Genomic DNA, 16,880 nt, shown 5'->3' with positions numbered 1-16,880 from the left:
CTTTTGTGTAACCCACCGACTGTCTGTCCATCCCAGATTAGCCATAGTATGAAGCTGCATGTTCTTACTAATTAGTTTTTAGACTTCTTCCCCGAATCTTCCTTCCAGTTTTCTCCACGTACCCTTTACCCCTCCCCAGCCAGTGGTACTGAGTCCAATCTCACCACCTTTATCGACACCCAGCGGAGATTAGCTAACTTAACACAGGCTGCGGACAGAAACCCAGACCTTCTTATCTGTATGACTCAGTGACGCATCAGGAGGACCATTTACCTCCCTGCTCCATGAGACGCATTGTTCCTCTTAGTGCCAGGATTCAGGTGGGTCCTAACCAGGAAACCGCAGTTCTACAAACCCAGGCAGCGAGGTGAACCGGCAATGCTGTTACGCCCCCTACAGTCAATGGGTAACACCTGCTTCCTCCACATGTAGCGCTGTAACCACCCTGCCCATTAAAATAAGCATGCTGAAAGACATTCAATGTCCTCCTACTAAATATGAATGATGCCACTGCAGATTCACTAGTTATTAATAGTAACTTACTTAGGCCTGAGCACAGTGACATCTCTCCCTGCCCCGCTCCCCCTCTTCAAGACAGAAAGCAGAGAGTAGGGATAAAGGGTAGCTATTCACAGTGGCAGTAGGTTGATAGTGGTGTTCCACAAGGATCAAAAACACAATTTCTAAATTTGTGGATGACACCACACTGAGGAGGGCTGCAACAAATTACAGGAGAATATTAATAAACTTGAAGAATGGGCATATAATTGGCAAATGAAGTTCAGCACAGATAAATGTGAGGAATTACATTTTGGTTGGAAGAATAGAGAGGTCACGTATTACTTGGAGGGTGCGAGTCTCGGTGGGGTAGAGGAGCAACGGGATCTCAGAGTATAAATACACAAATCACTAAAAGTTGCGACACAGGTTAGCAAGGCCATACAAAAGCAAACCAAGCACTAGGGTTTATTTCTAGCAGGATAGAATTGAAAAGTAAGAAAGTTATACCAAACCTGTATCGAACCTTGGTTAGACCACACTTCGAGTACTGTGTACAGTTCTGATCGACATATTATAAAAAGGATATAAAGGCTCTGGAGAGGAGCAGATAAGATTTACAAGGATGATATCAGAAATGCGAGGGTGTACATATTGAGAAAGGATGAACAGGCTGGGTCTCTTCTCTTACTGAGGGGTGACCTAATAGAAGTCTTTAAAATTATGAAAAGTTTTGATCGAGTAGATACAGAGGGAATGTTTCCACTTGTTGGAAAGAGCATTATTAGAGGCCATCAATATAAGATAGTCACCAAGAAATGCAGAAAAATTTCTTTACCCCAAAAGTGGTAACTCACTACCAGAGGGGGTGGTTGAAGAGAATAGTATAGATGCATTTAAGGGGAGGCTAGACAAACATATGAGGGAGAAGGGAATAGAGGGTTACGCTGATAGATTTAGATGGGAAAAGGCTCGAGTGGAGCATAAACGGTGGCATGGAGTGGTTGGGCCCAATGGCCTGTTTCTGTGCCATATATCCTATGTATGTAATGTGATCTGATGTGAGGCTTTGTGCTTCTATTTGTGAAAATCCCCAAATATGTTGACATTCATTTAGAGGGGCCTGGGAGCAAGCTATTCACTTTGGGATAGGGGAACACCTGTCCCATTCAGCACCCGCTTTCACTTGCTAAATGAGTAAGACTGGCAGAGTTAGCAGATTTCAGGACAGTCCAGACTCCAGGTGGGGAGCGGATAGCACGATGCTCCGACACAGTAACATTAGAACCTGTTCGTGATGGTGAGAAATCTACATTTTCATCTCCCAGCATGGGACACATCACCAACAGGTGGAGAGGAACAGGAGCAGGCCATTCAGCCCCTCACCCTGTTCTGCAATATGGCACCTCCGACAGTGCAGCACTCCCTCAGTACTGCACCGCAGTTTCAGCATATATATACATTCAAGTCTCTGGAGTGGCGCTTGAACCTATGACCTGACTCGGAGCCAACTGTGCTACCACTGAGCCAAGGGCAGGATAGCTGCTTCACGTACAGAGTCTTCCCTCTCTTCCTTCTTCCCCTGCCACTATCACAAATGCTCCCACCCCCATCATCCCCCATAACCTAGTTACTCTTACCCATCACCCCATCTGACCACTCGCAAAGATCTCCCACTCCAAGCACTCTCCCCCCCCCTCCCCCCAAGAGCTGAAAGCAGAGTTTCTGCTGTTTGGGCTGAAGAGACTGTGAATTATGGAAAACGAAAACAAAATAGATTGAAGAGTGAGATGGTGGAGAGCGAGTAATAGAATCATAATCGAGCTCACTATAGCGCTGATTCACAGTGTCACTGGGAGGCTCTGCCTGTAAGCCTGTTCTTCCTACGCTGGTAACAGCCTATATTTTCTCCTGCTGCTAATACCCTGGACTGGATGGTGGAGTCCTGCAGGTAATGGCATCTCTGTGTAGCATGCAGTGACTGTGAAGTTTGCATGATGGATGGCATGTACTACAAACTACTTGCATGAGCTCGGGTACTTTTAATGTAGAAACTTATCACCAACCCTGCCGAGAGTGCAGACATGTTGCACTGCAGGATCGTTCACTTGGTTTCAGCCCTCGTGGCCTGGTAAATACTGGCAGCAGAGCTGCTGGGTGAAGCTGCTGCACTGTTGAAGCGAGCCACACCCCCTGGTGGGTGCCAGCTTAGTGCCAGCCTCAGGCTCTGGAGGAAATCTCAATGCTGCTGCTTATTCTCAAGCTGCAAGTTGGTAAGGATCCCTCTGGTTGCTGCATGAATAAGAAATAACCAACACAAGAAAGGGCAGATTTTCCTGTTTTCACCCACCTTGCCCCTCCCCCGCTCTGCACTGGACAGGAACTGCACATGCAAAATGCTGGGATCTCCTAACTCTTGGCAATGCCTAGTGCTGATGGAAGGAGCAGATCATGCAGGCCTGTAGCTGCATGTTGGGACCTTCTGGCTGCAGACAGAGACCAGAAACCAGAAGGTCCCAGTTAGACCTACAGATCCTGGGTTCAAATCTGTTACCTCCCATCTTTGGTCCTTCAGTCAGTGAGGTTTTGGGACAGCTGGGAGAAAAATAAAAAGGGCAATACCAGGAACGCTCGCTCCAACCTCATGGGATAATCAGGCCGGCACCTACTGGAGATCCAGCAAAACAGGCCCTTGCTGCTTTTCCCTGAACTTTGAACCTGGGGAAATGGGCTTTCCTTTGGGAAATCTACAGATACATTTGGTATCCTGAGGAGTTCCCATCCCAGTTTAAAGGTTTTGAACAGCAGTGTTAGAATCTGGAAACCTTCTGTTAAATAAATAAAATCATTTATCTGTTGAGATTCAAAACTAAATCCATACCGTTAGTGATTCCAGCAACTCTCCATGTAGGACCAATTGAGTGATCCGATGAGTGAGTTATGGAGAGAGTGATTGACTCTCTGTGCCATGGCGGGACACGGCTTTTGCACTGTGTTTTGCCCCACATTGAGTTCTCGTTCATTGAGCTCAGCCATTGGTGGGGTACATGTGGCTGCAGGATGGGCTCTGTACAACCAGGCAGGAGTTACTGCGGGGCTGGATTGTGGAGCCCCCTAGAAGCTTCAGCTGGGCCCCCAGCCAGGGAGTGCAGTAAGGTGTGGGAGGATGTGTAGGTTGAAGCGGTTGATGCTGACGTTGTGCGTGCTCGGAGTGTCTGGGGCTCTTCGTCAATGTGAACCCTTTTCCTTCTGTTTCAGGGTGATGCGGTCAACAGCATCGAGCGGAATGTCATCGACGCAGCGGATTATGTCGGGCAAGCGAAGGACAACACCAAAAAAGCAGTTCATTTTCAGGGTACCAACAGACGGGTGAGTGGCCGGAGAGAACGGCACCCTCAGCAGATCTGTTATTTTCATGTGTCTCTGCTCTTTTCCTCAATGCCCAGGGAGAGATGATAGACAGGATCGAATACAACGTTGAGCACTCAGTTGACTACGTAGAGAGGGCAGTGTCCGACACGAAAAAGGCTGTTAAGTACCAGAGTAAAGCGCGACGGGTGAGTAGTGCGAGTGTCCCCACCCCAGCATGTGGCGTGGGTGACCGCATTTGTGAATTGTGCTTCGCCAATCCCATCACAAGAGACCATGGAAAAAAAAATTTCTTGAGCCTTGTGTTCGCATGATTGTCCTGCGGATTGTATTAGTCGCTAGTCACCCTGCAGACCCTTATTAGTCACTAGTCACTGTATTAGTTGCTAGTCATCCTGCGGACTCTATTCATCACTAGTCACTGTATTAGTTGCTAGTCATCATGCGGACTGTATTAGTCACTAGTGAAACCCTGTCCAACCCTCAACTAAGGAATATATTCTGCATACAATCTCACCAGTGAGTCTCTCTCAGAATTTCACCTGGTACCTACATCTTGATGAAATTCCTGCAATTTACAAATACAGACACAGCTTTACACACTTATAGACACATAACAGACACTTAACAAATCAGAAGCAAGGTAATTATAGATGAACAAGCAAAACAAAATTGTAATATATACAGGAGCATTCGACCCAGTGCCACACCGTGTGGTGTTATATAGTATACATCGAGTGTTAGACCCAGTGGCACGTGGTGTGCTGTTATATAGTATACACCCGGGAGTATTTGACCCAGTACAACCTACTGTGCGTTAAATAGTACACACCTGGGAGTGTTAGGCCCAGTGACACACGGTATATTATAAAATATACATAGGAGCACTGTACCTCTCTATTACTTCGGAACAAGCCTTTATTATCTATCAGTCTCTTCGCCTCACTAGTACTGCTGGCCCAGGGTGATTCCATATGAAGCAATGTTTTTATGTCACACAATCTAGTAACACAGAAAAATAATGTGGCTCTTTACTGGAAATAAAAACTCAGTGAGGAACATGATCTGGAGTCCCGAACACACCTGTGGAGGTTGGATATGTTGCAAAACACAGCTTCCTACATGGCAGGCAGCTCTCTCGGAAGCCTCTAGAATCTGCCTGGTTCTGTTTAATATTAATTCTGCAGTTGCAGTACACAATATGTCCACATCGGTGTGGAGCTACAAACATTACAAGCTTACAGACATGACAAGAGGGAAGACAAAACCTACATGGAACCCTGGCAGAGAAACATGCATTTTGCTGGTCTGATTTGACACTTATTGCATTCTGTGGTTCTTCCATTCCTTTTTCCTGCCCTTGGATCCTCTGTGAAGACCATTTCCCATCAGCTTTTAGATTGCTGGTCCTTTCATTTGCACTTTTTAACCACACCATTCTAGCCAGTAATTTGCACTCCAACACAGCTTCCATCACTCGGTGAGCACGGCCAATTGTAAGGTGATGTCGTGGCAGAAAGTACCAGCTCTATTAGCAGTGACGGTTGCTGGAATATTAGGGGTTGGGTTTCTGCATGTGGTGACTTGTTGACCATTCAGTGAAATAATGGGGAGCTGATAAAAATCCAGCTTTACATTCCCCTTACTGTGTATCCTGAGACTGCGAATGTTCACCCCAACGTCCATCCCAGTATCTAACTCAATACAATCTATCTTCTGAACGTGCTTCCTTAATGCAATCTATCCTGGTCTAACGTATTTATTATTCAAATATAATCTGTGCTGCCCAATGAAGTCTATCTCCGATTTTGATCACTGTACCTGACCTGATCTATGGCAGTACAGTGTGTCCCATTGTTATGTATCCTATTGTAATGTATTCCAAAGACTTTGCTCTCTCCCAACATAATCTAATCCATTCACAATATGATGTAGCAGAACGCAATAGGTCCTTGTCAAATCAATACCAGTAGTGTCTTATAAATAAACCTAGCCTGATATCATTCACCCTGTTATAATATATCCCATTACAATCATTCCTAATAACATCTCTCCAGTGCAATCTGTCTAATTGATCTAACTGGATATAGTGTGTCCCAACACAACACAGATGCAACAGTACATTCTCGTTTTTTCCTCTACTTTCTTGCCCAGTGTAAGCATCAAGCACTCTGAGCAGCTATCACGTGACAAAGCAAGGTCTGTGCTCTACTCTAACCACTTGCCTTCCCTTCAGTGAATGAGCGTCCCTTTTGCACTAGTGTGACTTTCTCTACTTCTAAGCCATCCTGAGAGAGATTGCCAGATTAGTGTCAGTTGTGCCAGATTATGTGTAGTTTAATGGCATGGATTGATGTATACTAGGCCTGGTCCAAGGCTGACTTCAGGTTTTGTAAGATTTTACAGCCAGCAGATAGAGGAACCTTTCATTCTGCCAGTTTCAGCTGAAGCATTTAATACAGTTGAATCTTTTCTAATAAAATCTGCCTATTCCAATCTATCTCAAATCAATCGATACCCATGCATTCAGCTGTGATGCTATCAATTCCAAGCTAACCTATCTACATGCCATTAAGCCAAAGATTACAATTGACAAAGTCTACTTCAGGACTGTCCTGACATGATAGATCTTTGTAGAGTGCACCATGCCAGCTAATTATCACCGTTTCATCTATTGCAATACAATCTCTCTCAATGCACATATCATAGTTTCATCTATTCCAATACAATCTATCCCAATATACATATCATAGTTTAATCCATTCCAATACAATCTATCCCAATATACATATCATAGTTTCATCTATTCCAATACAATTTATTGCAGTTAATTTACTCCAATGCAAAGTATCCCAGGATACATGTACTTTTTAAATCAAAATAAACTCCAATGACAATGATGGGTAACAGACCTATTGTCCCTGTGAGATAATTTTTCAGCACAGGCCTTGTAGCCTGTACATACACCACTGTGCCAGACTTGTCAGCTGGGAGATGTGGCAGGAACCCAAAGTTGTTATTTGAGAATTTATAATATTCAAATACAATTCATATGCCCTGACCTGTACTAGATTTGAAGCCAGATTCTGTTCTACTCTCCAAATGTTAGAACATAAATTGTGGATCATGGGGTTGAGTTTCCACTTTGGGTGCAATTGAGAAATTGTACCCAAAATGTGCTTGAAATTGCGCTCGTTGGGTTACAGTTCAAGTTTCTGCTAAAATTAATTTGCATGATCATAAACGTAAAATCATCAATGAACCAGTGCAATCGGGCAGTGCAATAGAATCATATGGTAACCTGGTGCAGTTTTAATAATACAGCTGAAAATGGATAAACTAAAAAATAAGCAATTTTAATAAGTGTCCAGTCCACCACCTGTGAATAACCTGATTTTAAAATCACTGAAAATGATGTTAATAGATTATATTGAACCATTTAATAGGTTCATGGGTGTACACTAATCAGGTTTTTTAGCAAATTATATATTTTTTAATATGAAAAACCTTTTAAACATTTGCTTGTGCACTTAAGAAAACAAACGCAATTTGAAGAGCCTTCCTTAACCAGCGCAATCAGCATTATCTTGCAATTTTGGCCTGGAGACATCGTCAGTTTTGTGGGTAGAGACTGATTCGGACGAATCGAATCTTGAACCAGTGTAAAAGATCACGGAAAACACGAATGGAAATGGCTTTGGGCATAACTCCCTTACGTTTAAAGTCCTTTTGTGTTGGTTTGCTCGATTCCAACCAGATTGTGCTGATATTACTGGCATAAACGACTGGAAACTCTACCCTCTAATCCTTGCTAATGACCCAGAATTGGCACATGAGACCATGGTTAGGACCCAGTGTTCACAGTTACCATCACAGCCTTTCTCGGGAAGATGTGACACCAAATATTAGATTTTAAAACTGGAAGCTCTTGGGCTGAACTAGTGTCATGGAATAACATGTTTTATGAAATTCCTTTACACAAGCTTTAATGACGATGTTAACGCTAACTGGCTAAAATGTTTGTTAAAATAGCATACGGCGGATTTTCAAAGCGATGTGTTCACGGTACAAATATCAGATAGCACAGTTTCAAATGACTTGTGTTTATTTGAACCATCATAAATGGGAGATTAACAATGGAAAAGTATTTAAGGAAGTGTTTGTGAAGCTTAAATTAAAATTTATTCTAGTATAACCCGATATTCTGTAGGCATGTAAGAAAAGTAGTAAAAATAAGAATAAAGATTTTAAAACATGAAGAATCTAGTAGATAAGAGGTTGCAGTAAAATATCATTGCAAGCAAAAGCAGATAAAAATTAATTGGAGAAATGAAGAGGAACACAATGTATGCTGAGAACATCAGAAGTAACAATAAAAGGTTTTACAAATATGTACTCATTAAACAATGGGTGCTAGGGTATTGGTCCACCTAAAATGATGGTGGAAACCTGGATTCTCCAATTAAATAGCGACTACAAATCAATCTGTACTTGGGTATGGATTTGATCAGATTTCATCTGGAGTCCTGGGTACAGATGTAGGCATTTGATCAGTTCCTTAAAGGCTGAAAACCAACTCCAGAATATTTAGTAACAGTACAGAAGCCATTGTGCCCTGTGGTCATTCAAATTAGGCCATGGAATACCAGCACACAAATTCTCTAATAGCCTCGATTTCTCATTGCATTCCCCCCTGATTTTCAAGTACCTGTAGGGTGTCAGGGTAAGGATCGATAATGCCAATTCCCATCCACTTTATTTCTGCCAAGTGTATGTAAGCAAGTCGGTAATTATATGGTGGCATCCTATTTCTCTTCATTATCCGCTCACCTAACACGGAATCTTAATTACAGCATGTAAAAACTGATGTCCTGGGATGCTGGATACTAGCCTAAAGGAGAATTAGGTTCATGGGCAAATGTGTCTGGTTATTGTTGTTAAATCCTTATTATTGCACTGTATTTGCTGTTGCTGCCTATTTTGCCAGTTGATGGTTAGTTGACATTTCCCTCCCTACCCGCCCTGCCCACACTTTTTCTTTAAGACAGTGAACAAGGTGTAGCCAGGCTGATGAGTCCAGCTCAGTGGTCACATGGCATCAGTTGCCGATACCCACACAGTGGGTACCCAGGCAGAGGCAGTCCTGTCTGCTTTGCACCAAGGAGCAATGCATGAGGAAGCTTCAGTTTTTAAAGGAAGCTGTCAGAGTGATGTCACGGTGTAAGCAGTTCTCCAGTCTCTTTCCACCAAATCCACCACTCTGTCAGTGACTGTTATGATCACCACCACCCTTGACATCTATCCTGGTATCATTTCAACCTTCCACTGTGCACACCTGTAACAGCCAAACAGTTGTGCACAAATGCATGAAGCAAGTCACAGATGCATTGTCCTCTAGCACTAGTCATTTTGTCATTTTGCCAACATGATTGGGTGCGGTACTTTTATTGAGGAGCAGATTTTCCAAGGCCCAGTGTTTGATGCTTGAACTCAAAGCTAAACGATGCTTCTAAATGCTGTCAGAATGTTAGGCTGCTGTGCGTCAGGATGAGTCCCTTTGGTTCGAGGTTGCTCTCGTCTGACAACAGCTAAGTCCTGAGATGGACCTCATGTAGGCTGCATTTTTTGTGCTGCATGGACAACCTGACCCTACCTCCTCTATGCCATGGAGAGCGCTGGGGGGGGAGGGAATGCATTTGGTGCTATCCTGGCAGCACCATCATCTTTGTGTCATCTGGCCAAGCCACTGGCACTGGGCATTGATCTATGGGAAAGCAGACCCAATGGTTGTAAGGACAGCAGTGACGTCCTGTGTGATGCAACTGGTCACCAAGACCATCCAAAGAGAAAGAGACAGCTTTCTCCAACCTGGCATTCGGATCTCTGTAGTAGCAGTCTGAGTTTCCATGGAGGGGGCAAAGGGTAATCTCTACTGGGTAATGTCCCTGAAGCTGCTATGTGCTCCATGGCGGGCTACAGTGCTTCAATGTTGGATATGGTCCTGGCCAAAGGGTCTCCAATAAATGTGCTACAGCCGCTGAACCTGTCTGTAGTAGTGCATACCAAGTTATCCATTGAGCAGCCTCTAACCCATAGAGATATATGCCATAGAGACACCGAGTAGGAGAAAAAGACGTATAGGGCCATGTCATGCTTTCGGGATGTATTATTCCACAGCGTGAGAGAGACACCACCCGGTGTTCAGCTGGGACTCTGCACCACAACCTGAATGTTTTGTTTGCTGCTGCAGTTTGCTTGTGTTGTATTTTTTGCATGCTGAGCTTCATCTGCTTGTTTTCTTCCTTCCCACAGAAAATGATCTTTATAGGAATTTGCATTGCAATAGTACTATTGGTTATCATCATTGCTCTGGCTGTGTCTCTCAGTTAATGCTCCAAAGCACCATGATCCCGCAGAATCATCCTGATTGAGTCTAAAGCTGGACTTTTGTTCCATCATCACCACACAGCACTCATGTGGAAAGGAGAGACATCAACCCATCATTACTGGGCATTTCCGTTTCATTTTGACACACGCCTATCATTTTCCAGGAGATGTTGTTCCTGGCCAGCAAGATCGTCACTCAGGTTTTAGTTCTATCCTGTGTGGACCTTGCTTGTTTTGGCATCGCTGTAAGCTGAAGAACATCAAGATTCAAGCTAGTCTCTTCTGTATTGTTTATTGGTTTACCTTCAATGCCATAAGCTCATTTAAGAAACATTATCAGAATGAACCTCACCCTAACAGACCACCAACTTACTGGGTAACTCTGAATCCAGCTGAAATTCTACTGTAATAAGGTTTTTATAATAATTTATAAATAAGTCACTCCCCTTCTCTCTCCTTCCACCCTTCTCCCTCTCCTCTCATGATTCTCTCTCCCCCTTTTTGCTCTCCCCCTTTTCGTTCTCCCCCTTTTCACCCCCCTTTTCTCTCTCTCTCTCTCTCTCTCCCTCTTCCCATTCTCTCTCTCGCTCCCCCTTTCTCGCTCCCCCTTTCTCGCTCCCCCTTTCTCGCTCCCCCTTTTCTCGCTCCCCCTTTTCTCGCTCCCCTTTTCTCGCTCTCGCTCCCTTCCTGTCAGAAAAATCCTCTGAGGGTGTTTGAACTGCCAAGGGCAGGTTTTACTAGAAATGGCTTGACCTCTGTCCTCTAGCAAACGCCATACTGAGATTGCTAGCGAAGTATCTCACATGGACATAAACAGAATGTTTCCCCCTCTGCCAAAGATATTGTTGTTAAACATCTTCCATAGCAAATACCTACAGATATATCACACATTCACGCACAGATCCACTACAAACAGACCTATACGTACAGCTCCACATAGATAGACACATACCTGCACAAAGATCCTTATAAAAGTTTCTAAAGGTATGTAAAAAGGAAGAGATTAGCGAAAGTAAATGTGGGTCCCTTAGAGGCAGAGGCAGGAGAAATTATAATGAGGAATGAGGAAAGGGCAGAGACATTAAATGAATATGTTTTATCTGTCTTCACGATAGAAGACATATAACATACTGTGAATAATGGAGAACCAATGGTCTAGCGAGAATGAGGAACTTAAATAAATTTGTATTAGTAAAGAAATAGTACTGGGGAAAATAATAAGACTAACAGTCGACAAATCCCCTGGACCTGATAGCCTACATCCTAGGGTTTTAAAAGAGGTGGCTACAGAGATAGCAGATGCATTGGTTTTGATCTTCCAGAATTGCCTAGATTCTAGAATGGTCCCTGTGGATTGGAAAGTAGCAAACATATTGTAATCATAGGCAGTCCCTCGGAGTCGAGGATGACATGCTTCCACACATAACCCTGCTATTCAAGAAAGGAGGGAGAGAGAAAACAGGGAACTATAGGCCTGTTAGCCTGAGATCAATAGTAGGTAAAATGCTAGAATCTATTATTAGGGACGTGATAAGAGGGCATTTAGAAAATCATAATATGCTTGGGCTGAGTCAACACAGATTTATGAAAGGGAAATCATGGTTGACAAGTCTGTTAAGAGTTTTTTGAGGTTGTAACTAGCAGGGTAGATAAGGGGGAACCAATGGATGTAGTGAAGTTGGATTTTCAAAAAGCATTCGATAAGGTGCCACACAAGAGATTATTACACAAAATTAGAGCTCATGGGATTAGGGTAATATATTAGCATGGATTGAGGATTGGTTAATGGACAGAAAGCAGAGAGTAGTAATAAACGGGTAATGTTTGCGTTGGCAGGCTGTAATTAGTGGGGTACCACAAGGATGGGTGCTTGGGCCTCAGCTATTTACAATTTATATCAATGACTTAGATGAGGGAACCGAGTGTGATGTATCCCAGTTTTCTGATGATACAAAGTTAGATGGGAAAGTAAGCTGTGTGGAGGATTCAGAGAGGCTGCAAAGTGATATAGACAGGTTAAGTGATTGGGCAAGAACATGGCAGGTGGAATATATGTGGAGAAGTGTGAAGTTATCCACTTTGGTAGGAGAAATAGAAAAGCAGAATATTTTTTAAACGGTGAGAGACTGGGAAATGTTTGTATTCAGAGGGACCTGGGTGTCCTTGTACTCAAATCACAGAAAGTTAACATCAGGTACAGCAAGCAATTAGGAAAGCAAATGATATGTTAGTCTTTATTACAAAGTGATTGGAGTATAGGAGTAGAGAGGTTTCATGCAGTTATATAGGGCCTTGGTGATACCACATCTTGGAGTACTGTGTACCATTTTGGAATCCTTACCTAAGGAATAAAGTAAGTTTCCTACACTGATTCCTGGGATGAGGGGATTGTCCTAAGTGGAGAGATTGAGTAGAATGGAACTATATTCTCTAGAGTTTTGACGATTGAAACATATAACATTCCTAAGGGGATTGACAGGGTAGGGAGGATATTTCCCTTGGCTGGGGAATCTAGAACTAGGGGGTCACAGTCTCAGAATAAGTGGTCAGCCATTTAGGACTGAGATGAAGAGAAATTTCTTCACTCAAAGGGTTGTGAATCTTTGGAATTCTCTACCCCAGAGAGCTGTTGAGTATATTCAAGAGAGAGATCGATAGATTTTTGGATACTAATGGAATCAAGTGATATGGGGATAGTGCAGGAAGGTGGAGTGGAGGTGGAAGATCAGCCACGATCTTATTGAATGGCGAAGCAGGCTCGAAGACCCAAAAGGCCTACTCCTGTTCCTTATGTTCTATGAACCTCTTTTGCACCCTATCTATGGACTTAAAATCCTTCCTAAAAGTTGAGGCACCCAAAACTGGAAATTGGAGGTGTCAGCACTGGCCATTAAGGCACATTTTGGTGAAAAAAATGGCGGCCACTTCACTTTCGCCTGTTTCTACGGCGGTTGCCATTTTCGGTAGGTCAGCAACACTGCTGTTGCCTGCACTTGCACCAAATATTTTAATTAGCATTAAATGAGCTGAATTGGCACACGCTCATCCAATTTGGAGCTGCTGCTCTCACCGCCCTCTCCAAAGCACACCCGTGCATGCAGCTGTTGACCATGCGGAGAGGCGGGAGAAAACGGCGGTGCGTTAGAACCCATAGAGTAAACAGCTGCTGGGATAACTTAACTATGGAGAGCTCAGACTATGTTATTTGAGTGAAAACTGCTGCCAATGAGCTGCATCAAATCTCCCCCCTGATCAGTCAAACATTATAGGAGGTATATACTTTTTAAAATAAATTCTACTGTACTACATTGTAATAATCTCAGGAAAAATCAAAGCCTTAAATATTGGGTTTTTTAGTTTAGGAACTGATAATATGAAAAGTTTGGAAGTCAGCTTGACAACATATTCTCACGATGAGTTCTTCAAAATTCTACTGGTAAATTTAATTGAACTCTCTTCTGCACCATTTACACCAGTAAACTGCTGAACAAGAGTTCATCTTCCCCATTTTTAAAAATTTATTTCCATTGATGTATCATGCAACGGTTTAAGGACATGTGTGCCACGGTCTTGATGGTGTTTCCAGTCACAGTCCCTCCAGATCTGAGTCTGTGCTTTAAGAGCTACTCACCAGGGAGTGAATCCCCTATGCGATATGCAAGCTAGTGCACTGCCACTGCTAGCTGCAAGACGGTGCATCGTCATTTCCCTCCAGCACCATGGTGGCACACAAACCTCCACACAGCAACCATGTGGAAGAACAATCTGTAGAGCTCTGGCAGTCAATGAAGGTGGGAGTACCAGGCATCTGGCACCCAATTGTCCTCACACAAGACCCAGACAAATGTGTATCTGAATCCCTAAGTCCCTCTGCTCCATTTGAATGTCCTCTATTCTTTATCCAAAAATGAATCACTTGACATTTCTCCACATGAAATTTCATCTGATATCTATCTGCCCAATCTGATAGCCTGTTTAGGTCCTCCTCAAGTCTTCTTCACACTCCCTATTTTGTGTTTGCGAATTTTGATATAATGCCCCTATAGCCAACCGCCAAAGTTAGTGGTGGAATGGGAGTAGTTCCGAGGAAATTCCTGGCCTTAATCATACTGAAGCCGAGGAGATACAGTATTTTTCACCAATTCCCCCTTCCCCAGATATGCTAGGGTATAGTTCCATTGGCAGCAGCTAACCTCCAATATCCTGTCTGAATAGTTATTCTGTTTGTGTCAGCCTAGATAGTGTTCAGTCTGGGGGAGAAGGGGGGGCATCACCACCATCTGAGATTCTGTCCTGGGTAAGTACTCGTAAGGACTTTCTAGCAGGAGTCACCAGGTAGTGATCAGGAGTGGCTGATTTTTCTCCCCTCCTGATCTCGGGACCTGAGGCCAATTGTGTTGTCCCGCTATGGCTATGATGGCCTGTGTGGCTCGCCACGACACAGGGTAGTGCATTTATTTACTGCATCATCAGAGAAACTGAGAGTTGATTTTACATCCACAATATATAGCCGTAGTGTGGTAAGACTTGTAATTCCATCATGTCTGCTCGTTTTGCATCATACTAAGGGAGAGATCATCGTTGGTCAAAGTTTGTCAGTATGGATATATTGTATAGCATTACATTAAAAAGGGAATAAAAAAGGTACAAAGAATTTTAATAAATACAATGTTTCACTGGTCTCAGAGAACATTGTCAGCAGTGACAAAAGCCATGAAATAACAGCAAAAGCAAGACTGCTAAAACAGTACTGCACTCACTTTACTGAGCTCACTTTAGTAATAAAAGCAATACTATTTGTCCAAGAAAGAAGCTAAAATGTATTATAACTGTGGGAGCAAGGGACCCTGTTACGGTGTAAATCCTCTTTCCTGCCTCTGTCACTATTAACGGATATGTCACTGGACACAGTGTATCGTGTGGCTGTAAAATTACAGCACTGCTCAGTACATGCGGATATTGTGGTCATTCTGCAGGTGACTCATCTCTTCCTATATGTTATTCTGTTCTTCTTGCATCCACATTGCAGCTCTCGCTTTCTCCATTTATGAAGAACTGGCTCACTGTTTTGCATGATTGTATATTTTATGGCTGCTGTGTTATTGCTTTATAAATGTAATATTTAGAAAATGTTTTTCTAAAATCATGCAACTCATTTATGAGATGTGCGGGAGATGGATGGTGACTCACTCTGTGGGAGGCAGTTGAACATTTCTGACAGACCGGCAAGAGTTTGAGAAGCTGATCATTCCATCGGAATCATGGGATGAAGGGAACTCGGGTTTGAAATGTGGGCTAGACCTTCACAGAAAGAGTAGGCAGCCTTAACAGTGAGTCTATTATTTGTCACGCTACTGTGCCTGATGAAGGGGATCAGGCTGAAGGTGAGTACCACACACAGCAGTAACCTCGTGAGTATTATCATGATCTGGAATCAGCAACTCAAAATTGAGCTCAACTAGCATGTAAATGCCAGTCTCCATATTCCTAAATCAGCTCCCTTTTCCAAATCTGCACATCATCATGTAACTGGACAGCACCAAGCAGTTGGGTCGATGGGTAACCAGTTAGCCAGCATATCAGTCACCAGCCAGTTAACTAAAGTCAGAGGTTTACAAAACATCATACATTGAGGATAAAAGTCAAAAGATAATAAAGCGACAAACTTCCTGCCTTCCCCGCTGCTTCAGGTTAATGCTAATGTGAAGAGTTTGTAATGAGTGGGATTGTAATGTCAGGTGTTTGTTAATGTGAGACATGTTATAATATCGGAGGGGGGAGGAGAGTGATTAATGTGAGTCAGTTTCTAATGTGAACAGTTGGTTATTGTGAGAGGGGCGTTACTGTGTGGGGGATTTGGAGTGTGACGGTTGGAATTTGAGGTGTGTTGATAATAGGGTGCTTCTATTGAGAGGATGTGTGTAGTGTGGGAGGCTTGTAATATGAGGGGGTTTGTGTTGTACAGTGGGATTGTAATGTGAAGGGTTTATTAAAGTGAGGGGGTAGTATCATTAAGGCAATTTGTTAATGTAAAGGGAAGATTTTAATCTATGTTGAAATTGTTCATCTTCCATTCTGTAAAGATCCTGAATTAATTAAATGTAGAATAAAAGCCCCAGAACTAACCCTTTCTCCTCTTCTTCCTGTCATGCTGCTTGGATTTTGGGAATGCAGAAGAAGATTATGATCATTATATGCTGTGTGGTGCTGGGGGTCGTCATCGCCTCCACAGTTGGGGGAGTATTTGGATTTTGAAAAACACAAAATAGGAGAGAATCTACCAATGTGATGTGGGCAGTTCAGCCACTTTGTGAGATGAAGTGACTTTCACTCGGTAACACTGAGGAAGGTTTCTCTGCATGACTATCTAGCATTACTTCCTTTACTGGTCCTGCTGTTTCTGGCTGTTAAGGTATGGTAACATTTCTTTTCTCTTTAATTTTTTTTCAATGATGCGCTGTTTGCCATAAACACATGAAAATTTGGCCCTGGAAAAAAAAAACTCTTCACATTTAAAGGGATTGCTCTTAACCCATTGATTGCCAAAGCCAAAGAAAGCCCAGTTAACACCAACAGACGCAGCGGCTGGAGTCGACATTTTATAAGATACTGATCACAAAAAGGCA

At 43.1% G+C, this 16,880-nt stretch overlaps 1 protein-coding gene across 2 annotated transcripts in view; it reads left to right on the top strand.

Moving 5' to 3' along the window:
* The window catches only part of LOC139226452 (syntaxin-1A-like), a 227,531-nt gene extending 211,165 nt beyond the window's left edge, over nucleotides 1–16,366 (top strand). The window contains exons 9-10 of one of the 2 annotated variants that reach the window (XM_070857231.1): nucleotides 3,757–3,867; nucleotides 10,180–16,366. In XM_070857231.1, the coding sequence (XP_070713332.1) occupies nucleotides 3,757–3,867; nucleotides 10,180–10,257 (189 nt within the window). In that variant the 3' untranslated portion in view covers nucleotides 10,258–16,366. Of the gene's footprint in view, nucleotides 1–3,756; nucleotides 4,043–10,179 lie in introns of those variants that run through there. The other variant, XM_070857230.1, reaches the window with a different exon arrangement.
* Nucleotides 16,367–16,880: the final 514 nt, after the last annotated feature.

This window comes from Pristiophorus japonicus, chromosome 16, assembly GCF_044704955.1.
Source record: "Pristiophorus japonicus isolate sPriJap1 chromosome 16, sPriJap1.hap1, whole genome shotgun sequence".
Taxonomy (NCBI): Eukaryota; Metazoa; Chordata; class Chondrichthyes; family Pristiophoridae; genus Pristiophorus; species Pristiophorus japonicus.
Note: the sequence above shows the minus strand (reverse complement) of the source record. Positions and strands in the feature narration are given on the sequence as shown.